This window comes from Hemitrygon akajei, chromosome 7 (genome assembly GCF_048418815.1).
Source record: "Hemitrygon akajei chromosome 7, sHemAka1.3, whole genome shotgun sequence".
Classification (NCBI taxonomy): Eukaryota; Metazoa; Chordata; class Chondrichthyes; order Myliobatiformes; family Dasyatidae; genus Hemitrygon; species Hemitrygon akajei.
The window spans coordinates 115,954,653-115,980,118 of record NC_133130.1 but is presented as its reverse complement, the minus strand read 5'-3'; the positions used below and the strand labels follow the sequence as shown (position 1 = coordinate 115,980,118).

At 47.9% G+C, this 25,466-nt stretch overlaps 1 protein-coding gene across 1 annotated transcript; it reads right to left on the bottom strand.

Moving 5' to 3' along the window:
* Positions 1–1,972: 1,972 nt before the first annotated feature.
* On the bottom strand, positions 1,973–24,852 carry perp (p53 apoptosis effector related to pmp22). Its single transcript, XM_073051809.1, has 3 exons — positions 24,503–24,852; positions 4,964–5,101; positions 1,973–2,804 (listed from the first exon to the last, which is right to left on the bottom strand). Exons 1-3 carry the CDS (start codon positions 24,696–24,698, stop codon positions 2,590–2,592), a joined length of 549 nt encoding a protein of 182 aa, XP_072907910.1. The 5' UTR covers positions 24,699–24,852; the 3' UTR covers positions 1,973–2,589.
* Between the last annotated feature and the right edge of the window lie 614 nt (positions 24,853–25,466).

Here is a 25,466-nt window from a genome sequence, read left to right as displayed (position 1 = left end):
AAAAGTGTCAGAAAAATAATTTTAAAAAACATACCATATTGTTTACATGATTGTTCTTTATTTCGCATATTGTGTGTTTGACTGTCCTGTGTTTTTTCAGTGGGTTGTGTTGTGTTGTGGTTGCCCGCGAGAAGACGAGGTTGAATGTAGTTTACATACTTTGCTAATGTCTGTGCTTTGAACTTTGAATAGGATCAGGTCCTTTGGCCCACTCTGCTGTTCAAACTAATCCCCTAAACTTGCACATGGTCCATATCCCGCCTCACGAGCCTGTTAAATAACTCTATCCCGTCTACTGCTACCACCAACCCCGGCAGCCTATTCCATGCATCCATTCCTCTCCGCGTCGAAACCTGCTCCACACACAGGACATCACTCTCGTAACTTCCACCCTTTCAACGGGATCCTACCGCCCATCACACCCTTCCTTCCCCAACCCACTCTGTGCTTTCCACAGGGATCGCTCCCTCCATTATTCCCTTGTCCATTCGTCCTTCCCCACTAATCTCCCTCCAGGCACCTAGCAGCCAAAGAGCTGCACCTGCCCATTTGCCTCCTCCGGTTAGGGCCCCAAACAGCCTTTCCCGGTGAGGCAACACTCCACCTGTGAACCTGTTGGGGTTGTCTACCGTATCCAGTGATCCCAACGTGGCTCCCTCCACGTGGACCAGACCCGACCTAGATTGGAAGCCCACTTCCCTCATCTTGCAAAAAGCAGGATTTTCTGGCCACCAACCATTTAAATTCCAATCCCTCTTTTCCGTTCTGACACGTCAGTCCATGGCCTTCACGATGAGGCCACTCTCAGGCTGGAGGAGCAACACCTCGTGTTCTGTCTGGGTAGCCTCCAACCTGATGGCATGAGCACCGATTTCTCCACCTTCTAGTCATTTTTCTCCTCCCCCTTCCCTCTTCTTGAATTCCCCATTCTGCGCCCCCTCCCCACCTCTTCCTTTGGTCCCCCCTTCCCTTTCTCCCACAATCCACTCTCCTCACCTATCGCATTCCTTCTTCTCCAGCCCTTTATCTTTTATATCTATCACTTCCCTGCTTCTTACTTCATTCTCCTCCCCCACCCACCCGGTCTTAACCATCACCCTCTCCTTCCCTTGCCCCCACCTTCTTATTCTGGCTCTTCCTCGTATGTCACCTGGCTAGCCTCCAACCTCATGGCATGACTACCGATTTCTCCTTCCAGGTAAAAAAAAATCTTCCCTCCCCCTCCCCTCTTACTCTGGTTTCCTACCTCTTCTCACCTCCCGGGGTCTCCTCTTCCCTTTCTCCTATGGTCCACTCTCCTCTCCTGTTGCATTCCTCCTCCTCCAGCCCTTTAACCTTTCCCACCCACCTGGCTTCTCTGACACCTTCCCCTCGCTCCACCTTTATTCTGGCGTCTCCCCCCTTCCCTTTCCAGTCCTGATGAAGGGCCGCGGGCTGAAGCGACAACTACTTACTCATGTCCACAGATGTTGCCAGACCTGCTGCTGACTACCTCCAACATCTTGTGTGTGTTACTCTGGATTTCTAGTCCCTGCAGAATCTCCCAGCATCATTTATGCTCCACACATCTCCGCTGCACTTACACCACTCAGCTCAAATCCATGTCCTCCGGCATCAGACACTTCGATCCCGGGAAAAGTTACAGGTTGCCTATCTGTGCCTCTCAAAAACTTTTATCAGGTCTCCCTTCAGAGAAAACAACTCTAATTCTCCCCACCTCACCTACAAGCTTCCACCAGCACATGCTGAGATTGAGACAAGTGATGCGTTTCACTGTGGTTTCGACGTGCATGTGACAAATGAAGCTAATCTTTTAACTTTATCTTTGATCCGTGCTCATTGGTTACCGGTGCTGCTGAAGGGCCTGCGTAATGCAAACTCTCCTTATGATTAATCCTTTCCCCTTCTCTTCGTTAAAAGGGCACAACCCTACTCCACATTTCCACAGTTAAATAAGAACAGAAACAGTGAGTAGTTTGTAGACTGTTTAATAAAATGTTAGTTCTTTTTGTACAATGTGGCGTTAAGGAACTTCCTCCCTGATCCCAAAACTGAGTAAGTAACACAATTTCCTTTTGCACATTTAAGCACATCAAGCAATATATATATTATATATATATATATAATATGATTCTTTATAAATGAATCCACTCTGCATGTTGTCACTGTAATAAAACCCATTATATCCCATTCCAAACCCTTTATATTACAATAATCTCTCATCTCCCCTAAAATACAAATACTCCTGTCACCTACTGTTAGACGACACATCTCCAAATCCAGACCTATTGTTTGGAGTAGATGCCAGAAGGGGAGGAGAAAGTAGGACCTAGTTTAATGTTTACATACCAATTGCATTTGGTGACAATGTTACACTGGGGATCTCTCTCAACCTTAAATGTACATCTTCTCTCTTACACTCAACACCCATCTATTGAAACTGATTAACATACAAGTGAGATTCAGTTACCATGAACAGACTGTGCAAGAACCTTAAAGAACAAAGAAAAGAGTCTTTGAAAAGAGCAAGTGGACACATAGGGTCAACGTGCCGAAGCTCAGACAGAACTCGAAAGCTGACGGAGGGAATCAGGCGCTCTCATAAATATAATAGGGCTTGGTCAGGCCGTACAGTTCGTGCTCGTACTTGGGGAGACAGCAGAAGAAGATCCCACACCCGATCATCAGGATGGTGGCGCCCCATCCGAACCCGTAGCTCCAGCTATACTCGTAGGAGCCGCTTTGGATCAGTTCTTTGGTGAAATTGACCGGGTAGACGATCAGGCCGACGAACTGGAGCAGCACTGTGGAGCAAGAGAAACAGTTCAGGTTTAACTGGAAGCCATCCTTACGACGCAGGTGAATGGCAAAGGGCAACTGAGGTTGCCGGGTGAACATTGATGAAAATGACTTCTGCACTTTGACCTGTTGTTTGCACCAATCATTAAACAAAAAAGTAAACAGCAACAGATGGCCAAGGGCAAACACCAATATAACAAACAATGGGACACAGGCCACTTTTGATAAGCTAAAGTGTTATGGACTTACGGGAAGGTTGCTGTGGTCTGGGACTCTTTGAGCACAGAACTGTGCAGTACAGTACAGGCCTTTCAGCCTGTGATACTGTGCCAACCTTTAAACCTACTCTAAGAGCAATCTAACCCTCCTCTACTTTTTCTATCATCCACGTGCACATCTAAAAGTCTCTTAAATGCCCCTAACGAATCTGTCTCTACCACCACAGGGAGTTAAACACACCCACCATTCTCTGTGTAAAAAACCTACCTCTGACATCTCCCCTATACTTTCTTGCAAACTCCTTAAAGTTATGCCCCTCTCATATTAGCTATTGCCAACTTGGGGGGAAAATCTTTGGCTGTCTGTCCACTGAATCTATACCTCTTATCACCTTGTGTGTCTCTGTCAAATAGCCTCTCATCTTCCTTCATTCCAAAGAGAAAGGCCCTATCTCGCTCAACCTCTCCTCATAAGACATACTCCCTAATCCAGGCAGCAGCCTGGTAAACCTCCTCTGCACCTGCTCCAAAGATTCACGTCCTTCCTACGAGGCGACTTTGTGTCCTTTATCACTGTCCATTGAGAGAGCAAGTGGGCACAGGTCCGTGCAGCCCCTATGGAGGCTGTTCTTTGCTTCTGGGGCAGTCACGGTTCGGGAACTCTGGGGGTGAATGGTCGGGCAGACTGTGTACTTCCTACCAATACAAAAACAGCAAAGATGTTGCTGCTATTTGGAGCGTTGGAGCCAAGAGTCAGGGCATAGAGATAGGCCCTTCAGCCACCTTCACCATTCCCATTTGCCTGCATTTAGAGATACGGTGCGGAGCAGGCCTTTCTGGCCGTTCGAGCCATGCCGACCCACCGATTTAACCCTTGCCTAACCACAGGATAACTTACAATGACCAATTAACCTACAAACCGATATGTCTTTAGATGGGGGGGGGGGGGGGAATTGAAGCACCTGCTGGAAACCCGTACAGTCACGGGGAGGACGTACAAACTCCTTACAGAGGGCACCGGAATCAAACCCTGAATTCCGACACTCCGAGCTGGGATAGCATCAAGCCCACCGCTACACTTCTGTGGCATCCCTCCATAGGATCATATTACCTTGTCTAAAGTATCTGTCTCATCGTATCTTAAACATAGTGATTAAACAGGATCCCACCACCTCCTCTGGCAGCGAGCTCCAGACAGCACTCACGCTGTTGGAAAATGCCCCGCAGATCTCCTTTATGACTCCTTCCTCTAACCACAAACCTGTGCCCTCTTGATGCCTTTCGCGGGGGGAAAGGATTTTACTTATCTACTCAGTCCGCTGAGCGGGTGGGCAGCCTGTGGCTTTTCCCCACGGGAGAAATAACCAACACCGGGGCATAATTTTAAGGCGATCGGAGGAAAGTGCAGGAGGATGTCGGAGGCAGTTGCTGTCTTATTTTCCGGACAGTGGTCGGTGTGCAGAACATGCCACCGGGGTGGTGGTAGAGGCAGACAAGTTAGGGGCATTTAAGAGACTCTCAGATGAAGGAAAAATGGAGGGTTGTGTGGGAGGGAAGGGTTAGATTGATCTTGCAGTTGGCACAACATTGGGGCTGAAGGACCTGTACTGTGCTGTTATGTTCCTATGTTCCAAGAACGTACAACCTGATTTGCAGTGCTCAAGTTCGATTATCCAACGGTGAACTTTAAGCTGCTTGTAACGGGTAATGGAAGGTGTGGAATTGTTTGGAAAGGCTGGCAGGGGAAACACAGGTCAGGATCATTAACCACCATCTGGGAGTGAATGTCCAGGGTTGTGGGGTGGTAGCTGCCAGATTATGAGGCAGGGGAGCGTGTACGTAGAGGGCAGAGTGTGCTCATTACTTGGGGAGAGACGATTGGTCTAGTCGAGAGGTGGTCAGGGAGGGTGCGACTCCCCCAGCACAGATAAAGGTTCCAATCTTACCAGCTACGAAGAGGATGAATCCGATCACCCTGAGCAGGCCTGCCTGCTCTTTACACAAAGCGATGATGGACAGAATGAAACAGATGATCAACAGTATGCAGCCAAGAATCATCAGGGCCGCAGTAGTCTTTGCCCAGCCTGAAAGAAAGCATAACAAGGACAGTATTAAACCAGGAGCCTCAGACACTACGGAAGTAAAGATGATCCAGGCAGTTCGAAATCCCGGAGAGGTGTGGGTCACACCACGTTTGGAGTATTCTGAAGAGTTTTGGGCCCCACACCTAAGAAAGGGAGTGCTATGAAGTTCACGAGAATGATCCTAGGGTTAATGTACCAGGAGTGTTTGACGGCTCTGGGCCTGTACTTACCCGAATTCTGAAGAAGGGGGGGAAGGAGGTGGAATCTCATTGAAACCTATTGAATATTGCAAGGCCGAGATAGAATGGATGTCTCCTATAGCGGGAGAGTCTAGGACCAGAGGGCACAGATAGAGTGGATGTGGAGAGGATGTTTCCTATAGTGGGAGAGTCTAGGACCAGAGGGCACAGATAGAGTGGATGTGGAGAGGATGTTTCCTATAGTGGGGGAGTCTAGGACCAGAGGACACAGATAGAGTGGATGTGCAGAGGATGTTTCCTATAGTGGTGTAGTCTAGGACCAGAGGACACAGATAGAGTGGATGTGGAGAGGATGTTTCCTATAGCGGGAGAGTCTAGGACCAGAGGGCACAGATAGAGTGGATGTGGAGAGGATGTTTCCTATAGTGGGGGAGTCTAGGACCAGAGGACACAGATAGAGTGGATGTGGAGAGGATGTTTCCTATAGTGGTGTAGTCTAGGACCAGAGGACACAGATAGAGTGGATGTGGAGAGGATGTCTCCTATAGCAGGAGAGTCTAGGACCAGAGGGCACAGATAGAGTGGACATGGAGAGGATGTTTCCTATAGTGAGGGAGTCTAGGAGCTGAGGACACAGATAGAGTGGATGTGGAGAGGATGTTTCCTATAGTGGGGGAGTCTAGGACCAGAGGACACAGATAGAGTGGATGTGGAGAGGATGTCTCCTATAGCGGGGGAGTCTAGGACCTGAGGACACAGATAGAGTGGATGTGGAGAGGATGTTTCCTATAGTGGGGGAGTATAGGACCAGAGGACACAGATAGAGTGGATGTGGAGAGGATGTTTCCTATAGTGGGGGAGTCTAGGCCCAGAGGACACAGATAGAGTGGATGTGGAGAGGATGTTTCCTATAGTGGGGGAGTCTAGGCCCAGAGGACACAGATAGAGTGGATGTGGAGAGGATGTTTCCTATGGTGGGGGAGTCTAGGCCCAGAGGACACAGATAGAGTGGACGTGGAGAGGATGTTTCCTATAGTGGGAGAGTCTAGGCCCAGAGGACACAGATAGAGTGGATGTGGAGAGGATGTTTCCTATAGTGGGGGAGTCTAGGCCCAGAGGACACAGCCTCAGAATAATGTTACAACAGAGCTCAGGAGGAATTTCTTTCGCCAGAGGATGGTGAATCCATTGCCATGGATGCCTGTGGAAGCCAAGTCATTACACAAAGTGGAGTTGACATGTTCTCGATTAGTCAGGGCAACAAAGGTTACAGGAGAAGGCTGGAGAACGGGGTTGAGGGGGATAATAAATCAGCCATGGTGGAACGGCAGAGCAGACTTGGGCTGAGTGGCCTGATTTGCTTCTACGTTTTCTGGTGTTACGGTGAAAGTGGTCTGAACAGGGAGCAGAGCACTGGCCCCCCAGAGGGGAAACTGGCCTTGAATCCCCAATGTGGCTGTTACTCACCACCCCGCCCAATATGCCCCACAACATAACAGCTATGGGCAGGGTGATCACGAGAGGACAGAGTTGGTATACCCCAACAGCTGAGTGGCCATACCTAAGCTCACGATAGCATAGCGGATAGTGTAACGCTATTACAGCCCCAGTGGCCCGGGTTCAATTCCCACTGCTGCTAGTAAGGAGTTTGTATGTCCTTTCCTCTGGGTGCTCTGGCGTCAAGGTTAGTGTTGGTGAGTTGTGGGCATACTGCGCTGGCAGTGGAAGTGTACTGGCACTTGCAGGCTGTCCCAAGCACATCCTCGGCCACCGATGCACCTGATGCATTTCGCTGTTTGTGTCGATAAAGATGTGACAAATAGAGCTAATCTTTAATCTGAGGGGAGGATTAGGGTAATGGGACCTGCCACCAGCACCATCACTGAGTGCAAACTCTAAACATTAGCTTCTGCGTGCATAAGCATCACTCTCCCGATGGCATTTAACGCAAGCAGGGACAACTCACAGTGAGAGGTGAACCTACCTCCCGCAATTTCTCAAAACCAGACACTCGGGGAGAGATCGGAAACCTCAACCCTGCTCCTTCTTCCACAGATGCTGTCTGACCCACTGAGCATTTTTATTTCAGCATTACAGAATCTGCAGGATTTTGCTGAGGGAGAGTTTCTTTTCACAGACTGCGCCAGGTTAGTAATGCTCCAGTTACAGACAATCCTCCTCATCGACAAGCTCCCATAATATCCTTCGTTTCAGGAGTCCAACAGCTACTCCCATAAAAAACTAGTTTCTACTCTCTCTCCCTATCCCCATCCCCTCTCCCTATTCAGCTCTCCCCTTCCCCCTCTCTCTATCCCCTCACTTTTAGTAATTTTTCTTCTTTATCAGTCTAATGAGTTTCTGATGCCATTCATTCCAATCATGTGGAGGTGGGGATAGCATATCGAGTGACTTTTGAGTATTCGCTGACTCAACAATTCCTACAGTGCACCTGTTAACAGAAGAGACATCTGTTATCCAGGCACAGCTGTATTTGTTCCGACGGGGGGGGGGGGGGGGGGGGTCTCCATCCAAGACCAATTTGAAAACACAAAATATCAAGTTGCAGTGATGTAAAACCTTCAAGAGACACTGCACGCCGCCCCACTGGGCGAGGTAGTTACTCGGTGGAGATAGAGTCGTAGGAATGGTGCAAGCTGTTTGGCCCAACTCATCCCAGCTGACTCATTTTCATACCAATTCCACGTCCAACCACTTGGCTCTTAACCTTCAAAGCCCTGGCAATTCCAGTGGTCATCCAACTTACTGAATGAAGCCCATCACCCAACAACGACTTGCCACAGTCCTTTATCCTGGGCCAGTCTTTCAAGCTGTCCCCAGGTGTAGACCATCATACATCTTCGGGGTCAGGGGCTCCCACCATACCATTAACCGAGGGGTCCGCGGACCCCAGTTCTAGATGAAGGGATGAGGTCTTTAGAGCTTCTTACAGGGTGGGGTCATCTAAACACTTAAATGTTGTCAATGACTCTGCTTCTGTCTCAGGCAGATGCTCACCGATCTCCGGGTGGAGAAGGTCTCCATCAGATTCTCCTCTGAAGCCTCCTAACCTCTCTCGTTCTGATCTAGCACATCAACTTAAATCTTACAACCACTCCCACAACATCAGGGAGTAAAACTCTTTGCATTACAACTCCGTTGCAACGTACAGTCTTGTGAATTTAAAAGAATAATGGGATGTAGAAAGAGGCGGTCCCATAGCCTGTTGGTCCTGGCTTTAACGCTGTGGTGCCATTTGCCAGACAGAAGCAGCTGAAGCAGTTTATGGTCGGGGTGACTGGTGTCCCCGATGATCTTCCAGGCCTTCATTCTGCACCAGCTGCTGTAAGTGTCCTCAGTGGAGGGAAGTTCACATCCACAGATGTGCTGGGCTGTGAGTACCACACTCTGCAGTGCCCAGCGATCAAGGTTGGTGCAGTTCCTGTACCAGGCGGTGACACAGCCCCTGTATGGTGCCTCTATAGAAGCTCTTGAAGATTTGGGGGCCCATGCCAAACTTCTTCAGTTGCCTGAGGTGGAAGAGATGCTTTTGTTGTGCTTTTGTTGCCACAGTCCAGGTGCGATCTTCGGTGATGTGTATACCCAGGAACTTGAAACTACTCACCCTCTCAACTGCATACCCATTGACGTTGATCAGGGAGAGCCCGTCGCCATTCCCCCTGTCATCCACAGTCAGCTCTTTGTTTTTTGGACATTGAAGGAGAGGTTGTTATCCTGACACTACTGTGTCGGGGTGTCAACCTCTCCTCTGTAGGCTGTCTCATCACTGCTAGAAATAAGGCCAAAGTTATGTTATCTGTGATTTTGATCAGCAGATTGGAGCTGTGTGTGGCAGTAGTCGTGGGTGTAAAGGGACTCAGATCACAATCCTGGGGACACTTCTGTTGAGGGGCAGAGGTGAGGAAGCACATCTTCTCCACCTGTCGGCGATCCGATAGGAAGTCTAGGATCCAGCTGCACGAGGTGGGTGTAGGCTGAGGTCACTGAGCTTCCTGTCTGGTCTGGAGAAAATTGTGGTGTTGAATGCTGAACTGTAGACCAGGAACAGCATTCTAACGTTTGCACCCCTCTTCTCCAGGTGAGTGAGGACGGAGTGTAGTGCTGTATCTGTGGCATCATCAGTAGAAGGGGGTTCCAGTGTGGGTGGCGAGCTAGCTAGGCAAGTAGTGGCAATAACGATGGATGTTTGTGTGAGTGACCTTCAGAAGTATGGACTATCCAGTAAGAGTCTCAGCTCAAATAGACGTGGTGTCCAGCAATCCACTCCGATCAGAGCACAGCCTCACGCTAGTTTGAACAACAGCAGGGAAGTAGTGAGTTGGCTTCTTTATTGTTTGACTGATCGCCCATCGTATCCGACAGTAACAGTTAGATGATGCGAACTGTATGAAGAAACCCGTGCAGAGACAGTTGTTAAAGTGGAAAAGCACTGGGACGGTTCCACTCTCTCGACCTCAGATCAGCAGATTCTGGAACAGTTATCATTCAACAAACAGGCTCCTGAAACAGTATGGACAACTTCACTCACCTCCCTCAACACTGAACTGATTCCACGACCTATGGACTCACTTCCAAACACTCTACAACTCATGTTCTCAGTATTTATTTATGTGCTATTATTACGTTTTTTTTTGTATTTGCACTGTTTGAATCTTCTGAATATTGGCTGTTAGTCCATCTTTGCGTGTAGATTCTGTTTGTGCTGCGAATGCCCGCACGGAAATGAACTGCAGGGTTGCATATGAAGACTTACAATATATGTACTTTGATAATAAATTGACTTTGAAAGGTACTCCACAAGTGGGTCTTCTTTTACCAGGAAACACTGTTCATAAACGCCAGCGATACACTATGGGGGAAAGTTTCTGCTGAATGCTGCCACAGATGGTGCACCAGTGTGACTCACCTACAACTGCAGAATCCACCTGTAAGCACACCTGCAGGCACACCCACTGAAACCAAATCTAAACAACCATTGTCTCCGTCTCCACCCCGTGATATCCTGTGATGACGCCTCAGTGCCTCGTGCTTAGTCTCTGCTGTGGGGTACTGACGAGTCCCTCCAGCATTCTGTGTGCCTTGCTTAACATTTTCAGAATCTCGAGTTTCTGTTGTTGCCTTGAATGTTCCTTTGATTTTTCAGTCAATGTAGTTATGTTGAAACTAACGAAAATATATATATTGGAAATTGGATATGTATTCAAGGTGTTACGAATGAGGAGCAAATCTGATGGGCCGAAGGGTCCCGAATCGCCAATGCCCCCCCCCCCCCTTTTTGAGAACCGCAAGATCGCTATTATTTTGGGTCTGAGACCCAGGAAATGAGAGAGATACACAGCATCAGGAAATGAGAGAGAGAGACGCAGGATCACAGCAAAGGCAGTTGTTATAGACAACGCAGAATACACAACAAGGTGGAATGTCCCCTAACAAAAACGGAACGGAACCACTGTCTCTTGGAGAAGGAATTGTGTATTGAGTACTGTACTATTCATGGAAACCCCTCAGGGGACAACCAGAGTGGTCTGGTTGAGGGATTGCATCATCCCAACCTGATTGACATCTGAGACCCCGTGAGCGAGGATAAAAGACGGGTCTGGGGAACACCCCTCAGACGCACCAGGAGAAACGCTAGAGATCCAGGGACAGCGTTTTATAGCGAAAGCCAGTGAGAGCTCATGTGTGTCCTCCCTTGCCTGGGTGGTGGGCTCATCACGGAAGAACGGTTTAGCTAAAGGAGAGGTCACAATTGAATGGCCACAACAACGGGACACCAACAGATCAAAATCATAAAGGAAGGTTGGCAAAAACAATAGTGGTAACTGTTCCCATTCTTCTATCTCTCTCTCTCTCTCTCTCCAACAATTGCAACACAGCGACAAACAAACGACAGCAGCCTGTGTGAACTGAAACGAACTGTATATTTCCATCGGACAATTCATTATTCCCTAGACAACGATAGAGCTAATTTCTTATTGATTATTATTATACCCGCACTTTTAGGTTTAGTATTGACAACATATATTATCTGTATATTTGCATTGATATTATTTTTGTGTATTTTTACTAATAAATACTGTTAAAAATAGTATCATCAGACTTCAACGGACATCTCTATCTTTGCTGGTAAGTGACACAGTTACGGGGTTCGTAACAAAGGAATCTTACTGTATAGATAGAATCCAATCTTGTATAAACAGAGCCTAGAATCATACTCCTTTTTAAGAAGAATTTTCAAACATTTTCCACTGTGACAACAATTTAGCATGTTGCAACAAGGATGTACGTACAATATGTTACCAGAAATAGAACAGTTCTCAAATCCTTCATACGGAGCATATGCTCAGTGACCAATGCAAATATCTGCTCAGCCAATCATGTGGCAGCAACTCGATGCATCAAACCATGCAGACACGGTCAAGAGGTTCAGCTGTGGTTCAGACCGAGCATCAGAATGGGGAAGAAATGTGATCGAAGTGACTTTGACTGTGGAATGATTGTTGGTGCCAGACAGGGTGGTTTGAGTATCTCAGAAACTGCTGATCTCCTGGGATTTTTATCCACAACAGTCTCTAGAGTTTGCAAGGAATGGCGTGAAAAACAAAAATAAACATCCAGTGAGCAGCAGTTCTTTGGGGAAAGCAACTTGTTAATGAGGGAAGTCGGAGGAGAGTGGCAAAGGACACAGTAACTCAAGTAACTATGTGCTACGTGTAGAAGAACATCTCTGCACACAGGACACATCGAACCTTGAAGTGGATGGGCTCCAGCAGCAGAGGGCCACTTTTCTAGGTGCAGGAGGCACCCACAGAGTAGCCACCCAGTGTAGGACGGACATAGACCATTATAGCTTAGTACAGGCCCTTCTGCCCACAATGTTATGCTGACCCTTTAACTTACTCTAACCCTACCTCCCACATAGCCTCAGTTTTCCTATCATCCATGTGCTTATCCAGGACTTCAGACATTCCTCTTTACTTTCCTCCAATCACCTTAAAACCGTACTACCCAGTACGATCCAGGTTATGTGTATAGACAGAGCCCACTGTCCTAAACTCCTCCTCTTTCACTATTTTTTATTGATTCCAAAAAATTTTCCACTCTGACAACATCACTTTAAATATGATAGTTATTTGTTAAGGAGCGAAGGAGGATGAGATTGATAGAAGTGTACAAGTTTACAAGAACCATCGATCGAGCGAACAGCCAGAGACATTTTCCCAGGGTGGCAATAACTAACATCAGAGGACATCCTTTTAAGGCGAGTGCAGGAGGGTGCGGGGAGTCAGCGGTAGAGACTAGGGAGAGTTGGTCGTGTCACTTTATAGCCAGTTGGTGTTCATGAATCATTAAAGTCTCTGCCCGTGAAGATTGAGAGGGGCACAAATTTGACTGGGCGTCAGTGAAATTCATGGCACAAGCGAGCATGAGAATTCCTAGACACACCACAGTTAACAGCGCACCAACGATGTCGCCTTGCACAGTGGTGAAGCGTTTACAAGTCAATTGCCAAGATCGGAGAAAAACTCGACCCAACCATTTAAGAATCTCTGGGGTAGGCACATGGATGAAGGGGAAATGGAGGACTATGGGGGAGGGAAGGGAGCATGACAGCATTGAGGAGCATTTCCTTGGATGGCTCGGTAGAGGGGCATCTAGCGTAATGCTTGACACAGCAATTGGGGTCCATTTATCACCACTGTCTGTATGTCGTTCCCCCCCCACCACCCCATGATTGTGTGGGTTTCCTCCCAGTGCTCTGGTTTCCTCCCATTTTCCAAAGATGTACCGGTTAGGGTTAGAAAATTGTGGGCACACTATGCTGGCATCAGATGCGTGGCAACACTTGCGGACTGCCCCGGCACGTCCTCAGACCGTCGGTCGTTGATGCAAACGACGCATTTCATCGCGTGTTTTGATGGACTTGTGGCAAATAAAGATAATCTTTGAGAGTAGGTTAAAGGGCTGGCACAACATTGTGGGCCACAGTGCTTGCACTGTCTGTGCAGTGTTCGATTCCACACAGGATCATCAGCAAAGATACGGCAGGAGGCTCCTACGCTCACCCCTTCTCTCCTAATTGTAGCCTTAACCGTTACATCTTGCCCCCTTCCCCCACACTTCACATTCTTCTCCCAAGCCTTGTTGTCGTCTCTTAAATTCCAGAACATTCTTTTTCCGCTCCCCAGCCCACAAGCTAATCATTTACGGTAAATAACTTTCCCAGTTAGGTCTACCATAAGACTGACATAGTTTTCAGTCATTATAAACAGATACACGCCCATGATAAGATATAAGCCTGATTCTGATTCCAAAAGAGTTTAGTTCTCAAAATTAAAGAACGGCAAAGACATAACAGCGTGGAGACGGTGAACACTCCAGCACAGGAAACCTGGAGTCTCAATATAGAATGGGAACAGGCCATTCAGCCCACCTAGTCAGTGCTGAACTGTTATTCTACCTAGTCCCATTGACCTCCACGCCCCTCCCATCCTATCCAAATCCCTCTTCAATGTTGAAACTGAACCCGTATCCACCCCCTCCTCTGTCAGCTCGTTCCACATTCCTACTTTAGTCTCTGAGTGAAGGAGCTCCCCCTCAGGTTCCCCTCAAATATTTCACCTTTCGCCTGAAACCTATGACCTTTAGCTCTAGGTGACAGGGTAGCAGTTAGCACAACTGCTTCACAGTGCCAGTGACAGGACTTCAATTCCAAAGATGTAGGTTAGGGCTTGTCAGTTGTGGGCATGTCGCGTTGGCACCGACAAGCACGGCAACACTTGCAGACACAACCTCGGATTGTGCCCGTTGTTGATACAAACAACGTGTTTGGCCATTTCGATGTACATCTAACAATGTACATCTAACACAGGTCGAACAACATTGGTGAAAGGCAAGAGTAGGGGTGAGGTCTCAGGTACAGACTGTCAGCAGTACTTGAACAGGTCCAGTTCTACATTCCTCGCAACAGTCTGCAAGGCTGATAGTTACCTTGACAGAAAGGCAAATTAGAATGCATCAACTTGTATAAATGTTCTTAAATTGCAAATCTCCTGTTGCTGATTAAATGTTGAAGATTATTTTTATTTAGACTACGAGATAAGAGCAGAATTAGGCCATTCAGCTCATCAAGTCTGCCCTACCATTCCATCATGGTTGATTTATTATCCCTCTCAACCCCACCCTCCTGCCTTCTCCCTCATGCCCTCACTAATCAAGAACCTCTGCTCTAAATATACCCAGTAATTTGGCCTCCACAACTGTTTGTGGCAACGAATTCCAAAGATTCACCACCCTCTGGCTAAGAAATTATTCCTCACTGCTGTTCAAAAGGAACATCCATCTATTCTGAGGCTGTGCCCTCTGGTCCTGGACACCCCCACTACAGGAAACATCCTATCTACATCCATTCTACTCAAGCCTTTTAATACTTGAAAAGTTTCAATGAGAACCCCCCCCCCCCCATTCTTCTAAACTCCACTGAGTACAGGCCCAGTGCTATTAAATGCTCCTCACATGTTAACCCTTTCATTTCCAGAACCTCCCTGGACCCTCTCCAAGGCCAGCTCACTTCTGTCACACGTAGTGAGATGCATTGTTTGCATTAAATCACATCAGCGGGGATTGTGCCGGACAGTGTCGTCACACTTCAGGCGCCAACACAGCACGCTCACAAATCAGTAAACTAACCCGTTCGACTTTGGAAACCGGAGCAGCTGGAGAAATCCCACCCAATCTCAGAGAGAACGAACAAACTCCTTCCGGACAGCGAGAGGAACCGAGTCCTGATCGGTAACCGCCACGCTGACGTGCCAGAGCATTACGCACCACTGACCTGCAACTTTAATGCTCGCTTCTCTCTGCCTAACGCAGAGTCAGAATCAGGGTGACACACAGAACAGAACGTCACTGTCACTGCTCAACACGATGAGATTGTGGTGTAGCTCTTGTCCGTGCAAAACAGGTATATACAATGCATGTGGTATGGCTTAATTAAAAAACTATCAGTAATTACAACAGCAATTCATAAACAGCGCACAAAAGGAATAATAATGTTCATAAATTCATAGATCATCCAGAAACCCGTCAGCAGGTAGGAAGAAACCGTTTCCAAACACACTGATCGTCTTCAGGCAGACCAGCATCGAGGACACCTTCAAAAAGCAGTCCCTCAGAACTCTAAACACCTAAATTCCCCAACAGCTCTTCAACTCCGTCAACAAAATCACCGCAGGAACTCAGACAGGCTACGGAAAGGAAATAAGCAGTTGATGTTTCGGGCTCGAGACCTTTATCGGGGCTGGAAAGGAAGGGGCCAGAAGCCAGAGTAGAATGGTATGGGTAGGGGGAGGAGTGGGGACGGACGGACTGGCAAGTGAAAGGCGAGTCCAGATTGGGGTGGGGGAAGACCAGTGTGTCCGTTAAACTCTACCAAGCTCCCTGCCATCAAAGACCTATCCTGGGTCCACATATCCATGCAATCACAACAAAGGCATGACAGCAGCTACACTTCATTAGGAGTCTGAGGAGACTTGGTATGACACCAAAGAAATATCATGCACATTTCTACAGATGTACTGTGGGAATGGCTGCATCACCGTCTGGTACGGAGGGGCCACTGCACAGGATCGGAAAAGGCTGCAGGAAGTTGTAAACTCTGCCAGCTCCATCACGGGCACGAGCCTCCCCAGCATCCAGGACACCTTCTAAAGGCGCTGCCTCAAAAAAGATGTCATCCATCATTAAGGACCCCCATCACCTAGGACACGCCCTCTTCTCATCGCTACTATCAAGGTGGTGCTACAGGAGCCTGAGGACACACACCCAACGTTTCAGGAACAGCTTCTTACCCTCCCTCATCAGATTTCGGAATGGACAATGACCCTTGCACACTACCTCATTATTTTTTTGCTCTCTTTCTGCATTACTTATTGTGATTTTATTTTTTCATATGTACTTCTTATTGCAAGTTATAATCATTGCATTGCAACGTACTGCTGCACAAAACCACACATTTCATGACATTCTCCAGAGATCTGGATTCAGATTCCAGCCCATTCTGGACATTGTGAAAAAAATCATGGGGGTGGGAGGTCTGTCTTACAAGCACTGATCTGCATTTTCATCCGCTCCTCTCCTGAATTCATGAGGACCAAATTTTAGGCATACTAAGGAACAGTATAGCAAGAGGCTCTAGGGCACTCTGAAAACTCCGTGCCAACACCACTCTTTGGGAGTCGAACCGGAGGGAACGCAGTTACCCTTTGGCCCAAGGATCTGCTTAGGAAGGAGGATCCAAATGGATCTCTCTCTTTGCTGTTCCCCTCCCTTACTCTCAAAATGATGGGCCACTTATACTTGGACTGAAATACTAAACTGTTCTTTTTAAGTTGTCGCATGTAGCAAGACAGTGAAAATCCATGCAGGTCATTTCACTGCACAGTGCACTGAGGTCGTGCACGGGAAACAACAATGTAGTGCAGAATTCATTGTTACAATTACTGAGGAGGTGCAGCCCTGCCAGACAATAACCGTGCAAGCCATAACAAAGTGGGTTGTGGAGTCAAAAACCATCTTATCGTACTAGGGGGCCATTCGGAAGTCTTATGCTGGCAGAGGGAAGTTGTCCTTGAGCCTGCTGGTACGTGCTTTCAGACTTTTGTGTGCTCTGCCTGGTGGGGTGGGAAGAACCGAAAATGCCTGGGGTTTTTGATTATACCGGTTGCCTAACCGAGGCAGTAAACTCTCACCGAGAGCACAGAGGGGAAGCTGCTGCGTCCATAACCCTGTGGGTTCTTACAGCTTCAAGCTCAGACGTTTGCATAGCAAGCCGTGATACATCCTGATAGAGTCTGCAAAGCACCGTGAGGGTCAAAGGGGATATACCCAATTTCTTTAGCCTCCTGAGGAGGAAGTAGAGGTGCTGGTGAGCTTCCTTAACAAAAGGGCTGGTTACAAACCAAAACATGTATCTTCACTCCACCCAGAAAACTTTCAGATTAAACATGCACACCATTTAAGCATTCCAGCCACATTACTCACAAGCAAACAATCCACACCTCACCCATGACTGAAACTAGGGTCAAAATAAATGAAGAATGAAGTCACAGGTTTGCCTCGCTGTCAGATGTAGCACTATTTACCAGATCACGATGACGACTCAGGGATTCAGAAGGTGAACTGGTTAAAGTCAGCTGCTAAACAGACATTATCCTCTCCATCGGCGAGACCTGACGCAGATTGGGGGGGGGGGGGCAGTTTGTCAAGCCCCTTCGCTCTGTCCGCCACAAAAGGCAGGACCTCCCTGTGCTCCCCCCCTCCCCCGCCATTTCGATTCAACTTCCTGTTTCCACTCTGATATGTCCGTCCACTCGTACTGTGCTGTTCGGTAAAGCGCACACTCCCAGGAAGGCAGGTGGATCAAATCCTAGTAGAAAGGCAGCATCCTACAGGCAGGCAGAAACTGTGCAGCAAGTTCTGCACTCACACATTTCCTATCGCAACTGGCGACAATTCCAGTTAATCTCAGGTGAATCTGAGAAACGGGCAGGAAATGTACGAGGGTAACTGGCCGACCTCCTTCCATTCCACTGCCTGCTGCTGAGCGTGCCCTGGAGGGGAAGGTGGTGTTTGAGTGACCTTCACAGGTTCCGCACTGTGGGTGTGAGTGTGTGAGTGTGTCTGTGTGCGTGTGTGTGTGTCTCTGTGTGTTTGTGAGTGTCTCTCTGTGTGTGTGCGTGAGTGAGTGCGCGTGTGCGTGAGCGTGTCTATACATGAAACAACAGTCACCGTCTAACTCACTGAGGTAAAAGTGAACCATTTTACATAGAACACTCTGTTGTGCCAAACTTTTAACCTACGATATATTTTAAATATACATAAAGACTCGGCCTCCACAGCTGATTGTGGCAAAGAATTCCACAGATTCACCACTCTCTGGCTGGACAATTTCCTCCTCGTCTCTGTTCTAAAAGGATGCCCCTCTATTCTGAGACTGTGTCCTCTGGTCTTAGACTCTCCCACCATAGGAAACATCCTCTCCATGTCCACTCTATCAAGGCCTTTCACCATGCGATATATTTCAATAAGGTGGCCCCTCATTCTCTGAATTCCAGTGAATACAGACCCAGAGCCATCAGATGGGTGAATGAACTAAGCAGCTAACTAGCGTTTTTCTATTTGAACTTTTTAACCGAATGAACTTTTGTAACGCAGTTCAGACACGCAGCGGACAGTGCTTCATAATCAGGACGAGTGCAGAAAAGAGGAACCTGCATTCGTGTGTCTTAGTTGCTGTCTGTTCTATCATTGAAAATACCTTGTGCTGTGGAAATATACATTTGCTCATGTTTTTTGTGTAGTTAGGACTAAAGTATCTTGTTTCAGTACTGTATAAAAGAAGGGACTTTTCACTGCTTATTTGTGAGTCCCCAGGTCTCCCCATGATATATCTCGTAAATAAAGTGAATTTGATCCTAGTCTTCTTGGAGGCCGCATTTATTTGTCTGATCAAAATAGTTAGCTTCGCCAACAAGAAGCCATTCAATCCTTTAATTATTTTTGTGAACCTCCTTTGACCCCTCTCCAGTTTCAGCACATCCTTTCTGAGATAAGGGGCCCAAAGCTGCTCACAATACTCAAAGTGAGGCCTCAACAGTGCTTTATAAAGTCTCAACATCACATCCTTGTCATCCCTCTCAAGTCACCCCTCATCCTCCTTTGCTCCAAAGAGAAAAGCCCTCGCTTACTCAGTCTTTCCTCATAAGACATGCTCTCTGATATAAAACAATACAGCACAGGAACAGGCCCACAACTTTGTGCTGAGCCAGCTAAAATGTAAATTTTACAAAACCTAAGCACTCATCCCTCCTACCTACACAATGTCAATGTCCCTCCATCTTCACCATATTCATGTGCCTATCTACACATCTCTTAAAAGCCTCCAATATATTTGCCTCTACTACTATACCAGGCAGAACATTCCAAGCATTGACCACTCTCTGAGTAAAAAACTTACCCCTCCCATCTCCTTTGAACCTCCCCCTCTCACCTTCAATACACGGCCTCTGGTATTAGCCATTCCAGCCCTGGGAAAGAGACGCTTCCTATCTACCCTACCTATGTGTCGCGTAGTCTTACAAACCTGACCACATTCTAGTGAATCTCCTCTCGAGCTTCCACATCCTTCCTACGATGAGCTGACCAGAAATGAACACAATACTCCAGTGTGGTCTGACCAGGGTGTTGTAGAGCTGCAACATTACCTCGCAGCTCTCCAGCTCAATCCCCCGACGAACGAAAGCCAACACACCGTACGCCTTCTTAACCCCCTATCAACTTGTAAGGCAAATTTGAGGGATCTACAGACACGGACACCGAGATCCTGCTGTCCCTCCAAACTGCCGAGAATGCTTTGAAAGAGTTCTCGGGCGAGATAACTGATCTAGAACACGAGACAGGAAATTGTGCAGAAGCTGCAAAGCTTGGACAGCACACACAGAGTTTTCCCGAGCGGTCCATCAACCTCACTAATTTGCTCTCTCTTTGCCCCACTTAGTCACTTCTTTATATTCATTATTGTACTTATTGCCATGTTTTTATGCACTGTACTGTACTGCTGCCACAAAACAATAAACTCCACGGCATGTCAGTGAGAATGAACACAATTCCAATCCCTTAAAGTGCGGGAACATACACAAAGCTCAGCAGGTCAATCAGCATCTGTGGAGAGGAATATACAGTTCTGGGCTGAGACTTTTCATACATAGCTGCTCCTGGCAATGGAGTGGAAAGGGCACTGTGCTCCTGAAAATCCCCACTGTCTGTATGGAGCTTGTACCGCCTGCCCCCACCGCCCCCCCTCCATGACAGCATAGGTTTCCTCACACAGTCCAAGGATGATATAGGTCAGGAGATTAATTGGTCATTGTAACTTGTCCCCTGATTGGGCTGGGGTTAAATTGGGCAGTGCCGCTCGAAGGGCAGGAAGGCCCAGTTCTGCACTGTACCTCAATAAATAAGCCTCTCTCTCACCAGCATAACTCACGTGTGTCAGTATCGCAATGGAATGAAGGGAATTACAGAGGCATGGGAGAGGAGCTTGCCCAGGTGGATTGGAGGAGGATACTGGTAGGGATGACGGCAGAGCAGAGGTGGCTGAAGTTTCTGAGAATCGTTCACAAGGCACAGGCCAGATATGCCCCATAGAAGTAGCAGTTCTCAAACAGCAGGGCTAGGAAGTTAAGGACTTTATAAAAGCCAAGGAAAGGGCATAAAAGGTAGCAGAAGCGAGTGGGACATTGGATGATTGGGAAGCTTTTAAAATCCAACAAAAGGAAACTAAAACAGCTATAAGAGGAGAAAAAATGAAGCATGAGGATAAACTAGCCAATAAAATAAAGCAGGATACCAGAAGTTTTTCAGTTATATAAAGAGTAAAAGGGAGGTGAGAGTTGATATTGGACCATTGGAAAATGATGCTGGTGAGGTAGTCATGGGGGACAAAGAAATGGCAGATGAATTTAATGGGTATTTTGCATCAGTCTTCACTATGGAAGACACTAGCAGTGTGCCAGAGGTCTGTGAGTGTCAGGGAGCAGGAGTGAGTGTCATTGCTATTACAAAGGACAAAAGTATTAGGCTAACTCAAAGGTTGAAGGGTGGATAAGTCACCTGGACCAGATGGACGACATCCCAGAGTCCTGAGAGAGGTGCTGAAGAGATAATGGTTGCATTGGTCGTGATCTTTCAAGAATCACTTGATTCTGGCATGGTCCCAGATGACTGGAAAATTGCAGATGTAACTCCACTCTTTAAGGGAGGAAGGCAAAAGAAAGGAAATTATAGACCAGTTAGCCTAACCTCAGTGGTTGGGAAAGTGTTGGAGTTGATTATTAAGGATGATGTTTCGAGGCACTTGGAGACTAATGATAAAATAAGTCTAAGTCAGCATGGGTTCTGTAAAGGGAAATCTTACCTGACAAGTCTGTAAGAGTTCTTTGAGGAAGTAACAAGCAGGGTGGACAAAGGAGAGGCAGTGGATGTCATTTACTTGGATTTTCAGAAGGCATTTGATAAGATGCCACACATGAGAAGCTAAGAAGGTAAAATCCTATGGTGCTACAGGTAAGATACTACATGAATTGAGGCATGGCCTCAGGAAGGAGGCAGCGAGTGGGAATAAAAGGAGCCTTTTCTGGTTGGCTGCCAGTGACTAGTGGTGTTCCTCAGGGGTCGGTATGGGACTGCTGCTTTTCACAATGTCTGTCAATGATTTAGATCATGGAATTGATGGCTTTGTGGCAAAGTTTGCAGATGATATGAAGATCGGTAAGGTAGTGCTGAGGAAGCAATGTGATTGCAGCACGACTTAGACAAATTAGAAGAATGGGCAAAAAAGTGGCAGATGGAATACAATGTTGGGAAATGTAAGATACTGCATTTTGGTAAAAGGAACAATACTGCAGACTTTTATCTAAATGGGGAGAAGGTTCAAACATCAGAAATGCAGAGGCACTTAGGAGTCCTTGTGCAAGACTCCCAGAAGGTTAATTTACAGGTTGAGTCTGTGGTAAATGATGCTAATGCAATGTTGGCACCTATTTCAAGGGGAATAGAATATAAAAGCAAGGAGATAATGCTGAGGCTTTTTAAGACACTAGTCGGGCCACACTCACTTAGGAGTATTGTCAGCAGTTTTGGGCCCCATATCTTAGAAAGGATGTGCCGTCATTGGAGAGGGTCCAGAGGAGGCTCGCAAGGATGATTCTGGGAATGAAGGGGTTAACATATGGGCGTGTTTAGTAGCTTTGGAACTACACTCACTGGAATTTAGAAGAATGCGGGGGCGGGAAAACTACTGAATGCTGAAAGAACCAGATAGGGTGGATGTGGAGAGGATGTTTCCTACGGTGGGGGTATCCAGAACTAGAGGGCGCAGCCTCAAAACTGAGGGACGACCTTTTCTAACAGAGGTAAGGAGTAATTTTTAAAGCAAAAGAGCAGTGAATCTGTGGAATGCCCTGCCACAGACTCCGGTGGAGGCCAAGTCTGTGCGTATGTTTAAGGTGGAAGTTGATCGTTTCCTGATCAGTCAGGGCCTCAAAGGATATGTCAAGAAGGCAGGTAGGTGTATGGGGTTGAGTGGGATCCGGGATCAGCCATGATGGAATGGTGGAGCAGACTCGATGGGCTGAATGGCCTAATTCTGCTCCTATGTCATTTGGACATTGCATAGGCAGAAGGGATTAGTTTAATTGGCCATTTGATTACTAATTTAACTGATTCAGCACAACACAGTAGGCTAAAGGACCTCCTGCGGTGCCATACTGTTCTACTGCCTGTGCTGCCTCAAGAGGCTGACAAATTTGGCACCTCCTGTTTGACCCTCACCAATCATTGACCCACAGAGAGCTCTTTCTGGATAAACCATGGCAACTCAGCGGACCCAATCACTCCCCACTTCCCTGGCAGAATCAAGTCGGTCATTGGACGTTATGGTTGCCGCACATTATTGTCGGCCTGCACTCCACTTTCCCTGTAGCTCTAACACTTTATTGTTTTATCCTGTACTACCTCAATGTAGTGTTGTAATGACATACTCTAAACGGATGGCAAGCAAAACAGTTCTTCACTCTACCTCAATGCAAGTTACAGTAATAAACTGATTTACCATCGTCATAGTCTCCTGCCTTTCTCTACGCACTTCCTCCACCAGTTAACAGATCACAGACTCTCGCCATCCTGACAAAGAGGGCACAATTCTTGCCATAGGTCCTAATTCTTGCCCTTCCTCCCTAGTATCTATTTCCTAAAAAAGTTTCCTTGCCCATCAAATCCTTACACCTCTTCCTGTTCTTTAGCAAGAAATACGTAGATCAGAAAAAACACATTTATTATGGAATTAACTAGGAAGATCAGCATTTAATGCCATAGAGTGATTGAGGAGTGGAGTGCTACAGTGCACAAACGGGCCATTCAGCCCATCTAATCCGTGATGAACTGTTATTCTGCCTAGTCCCATCGACCTGCACCTGGACCATAACCCTCCCATCGATGTAGCAATCTAAAGTTCACTCAAATGTTGAAATCGATCCCACATCCACCTCTTCCTCTTCCAGACTGTTCCACACTCTCAAAACCCTCATGTTCCCCTTAAACATTTTACCCTTAACCCATGACCTCTAGGTCAGTTCTCAGCCAACCTCAGCGGAAAAAGCCTGCTTGCATTTACCCTATCTATACCTTTACAATTTTGTATACCTCTATCAAATCCCCCCTCAATCTTCCATGTTCTAGAGAATAAAGTCCTAACCTAGTCAATGTTTCACTATAACTCAGATCCTCAGGTCCCAGTAACATTCTGGTATATTCTCCAGCACTCTTTCAATTTGCCTCACCAACATCTTATACAATATCATAAAATCCCATCAATGTGCCAAAACCATCCTTACTACCCTGTGTATATTGACACAACTTCCAAGGAATTATGGATCTGTATTCCCTGATGGAGTCCCCTCTCCTTTCCCAATCCCCTTTTCTTTACCACTCTCACCTTCTCCCCTTTCGCAGTCACCTCTCTCTCCCCTTTCCCGCTCCTCATCCCTCTCCCTCACTCCCCCTCCTTTCCCACTTCCTGTCCCTCTCTCTCCTTTCCCTCTCTCCCCTTCCCACTACTCCCCTCTCTCACTCTCCCTCCCCCCCTTTCCCACTCCCTCCCTCTCCCACTCTCCCTTCTCTCATTCCCTCCCCCTCTCCCTCCCCTCTCCCACTCCCTGTCCCTCTCTCTCCCCTCTCCCACTCCCTCACTCTCTCCCCTCTTTCTCCCTCCCCCTCCCCTCTCTCTCTCCCCCTCCCCCTCTCTTTCCCTCACCCTCCCCCCTCTCTCTCCCTCACCCTCCCTTCTCTCTCTCCCCTTTCCCACTCCCCTCTCTCCCCTTTCCCACTCCCTCACTCTCCCCTCTCCCTCACCCTCCCCCCTCTCTCTCCCCTCTCTCTCCCTCACCCTCCCTTCTCTCTCTCCCCTTTCCCACCCCCCCCTCTCTCTCTCTCCTCTCCCAGTGCCCTTTCCGTCTTCTTCCCCCACCCCCTCTCTCTTCCCTGTGTAGTTCCTCACTCCTTTCTTTCCTCAGTCCCTCTCCGACTCCTCAGAGTGCCCTGGTGCCCTACCCCTCCCTCCGCTTACCGTATTTCATGAGGGAGGAGGCTTCCCAGTTGGGGTCCCGGCCGCGGAACTGTTCCCACAGGTTGGCCTGGTGATACTTGGAGTCCACCCAGCCGGAGCTCGCCGCCAGGGCGATGATATCGAAAATGATGGCCAGCAGGAGCAGCAGGGGCAGAATCCATCGGCAGCGAGGGAAGGCGAGGCCGCACTTGAACATGGTCAGACACTCGGTGCAGGGAACCTACTAACGCAGCTCGATCTCCGCGGCCGCGCCCGAACACAATCCACAGCCCAAACCTGTCGAGCTCGTAACAAACGCCCTTGGGAGGGGCTGAACACTCCCATTATCTTTGTACAGTCACCCAAGCATCGGGTTACAAGCCGCCAGTCGACTTCGGTTAACCCTCTCCTCTCCCAACTCTGCATCGGGTTACAAGCCGCCAGTCGACTTCGGTTAACCCTCTCCTCTCCCGACTCTGCATCGGGTTACAAGCCGCCAGTCGACTTCGGTTAACCCTCTCCTCTCCCAACTCTGCATCGGGTTACAAGCCGCCAGTCGACTTCGGTTAACCCTCTCCTCTCCCAACTCTGCATCGGGTTACAAGCCGCCAGTCGACTTCGGTTAACCCTCTCCTCTCCTAACTCTGCATCGGGTTACAAGCCGCCAGTCGACTTCGGTTAACCCTCTCCTCTCCCAACTCTGCATCGGGTTACAAGCCGCCAGTCGACTTCGGTTAACCCTCTCCTCTCCTAACTCTGCATCGGGTTACAAGCCGCCAGTCGACTTCGGTTAACCCTCTCCTCTCCCAACTCTGCATCGGGTTACAAGCCGCCAGTCGACTTCGGTTAACCCTCTCCTCTCCTAACTCTGCATCGGGTTACAAGCCGCCAGTCGACTTCGGTTAACCCTCTCCTCTCCCAACTCTGCATCGGGTTACAAGCCGCCAGTCGACTTCGGTTAACCCTCTCCTCTCCTAACTCTGCA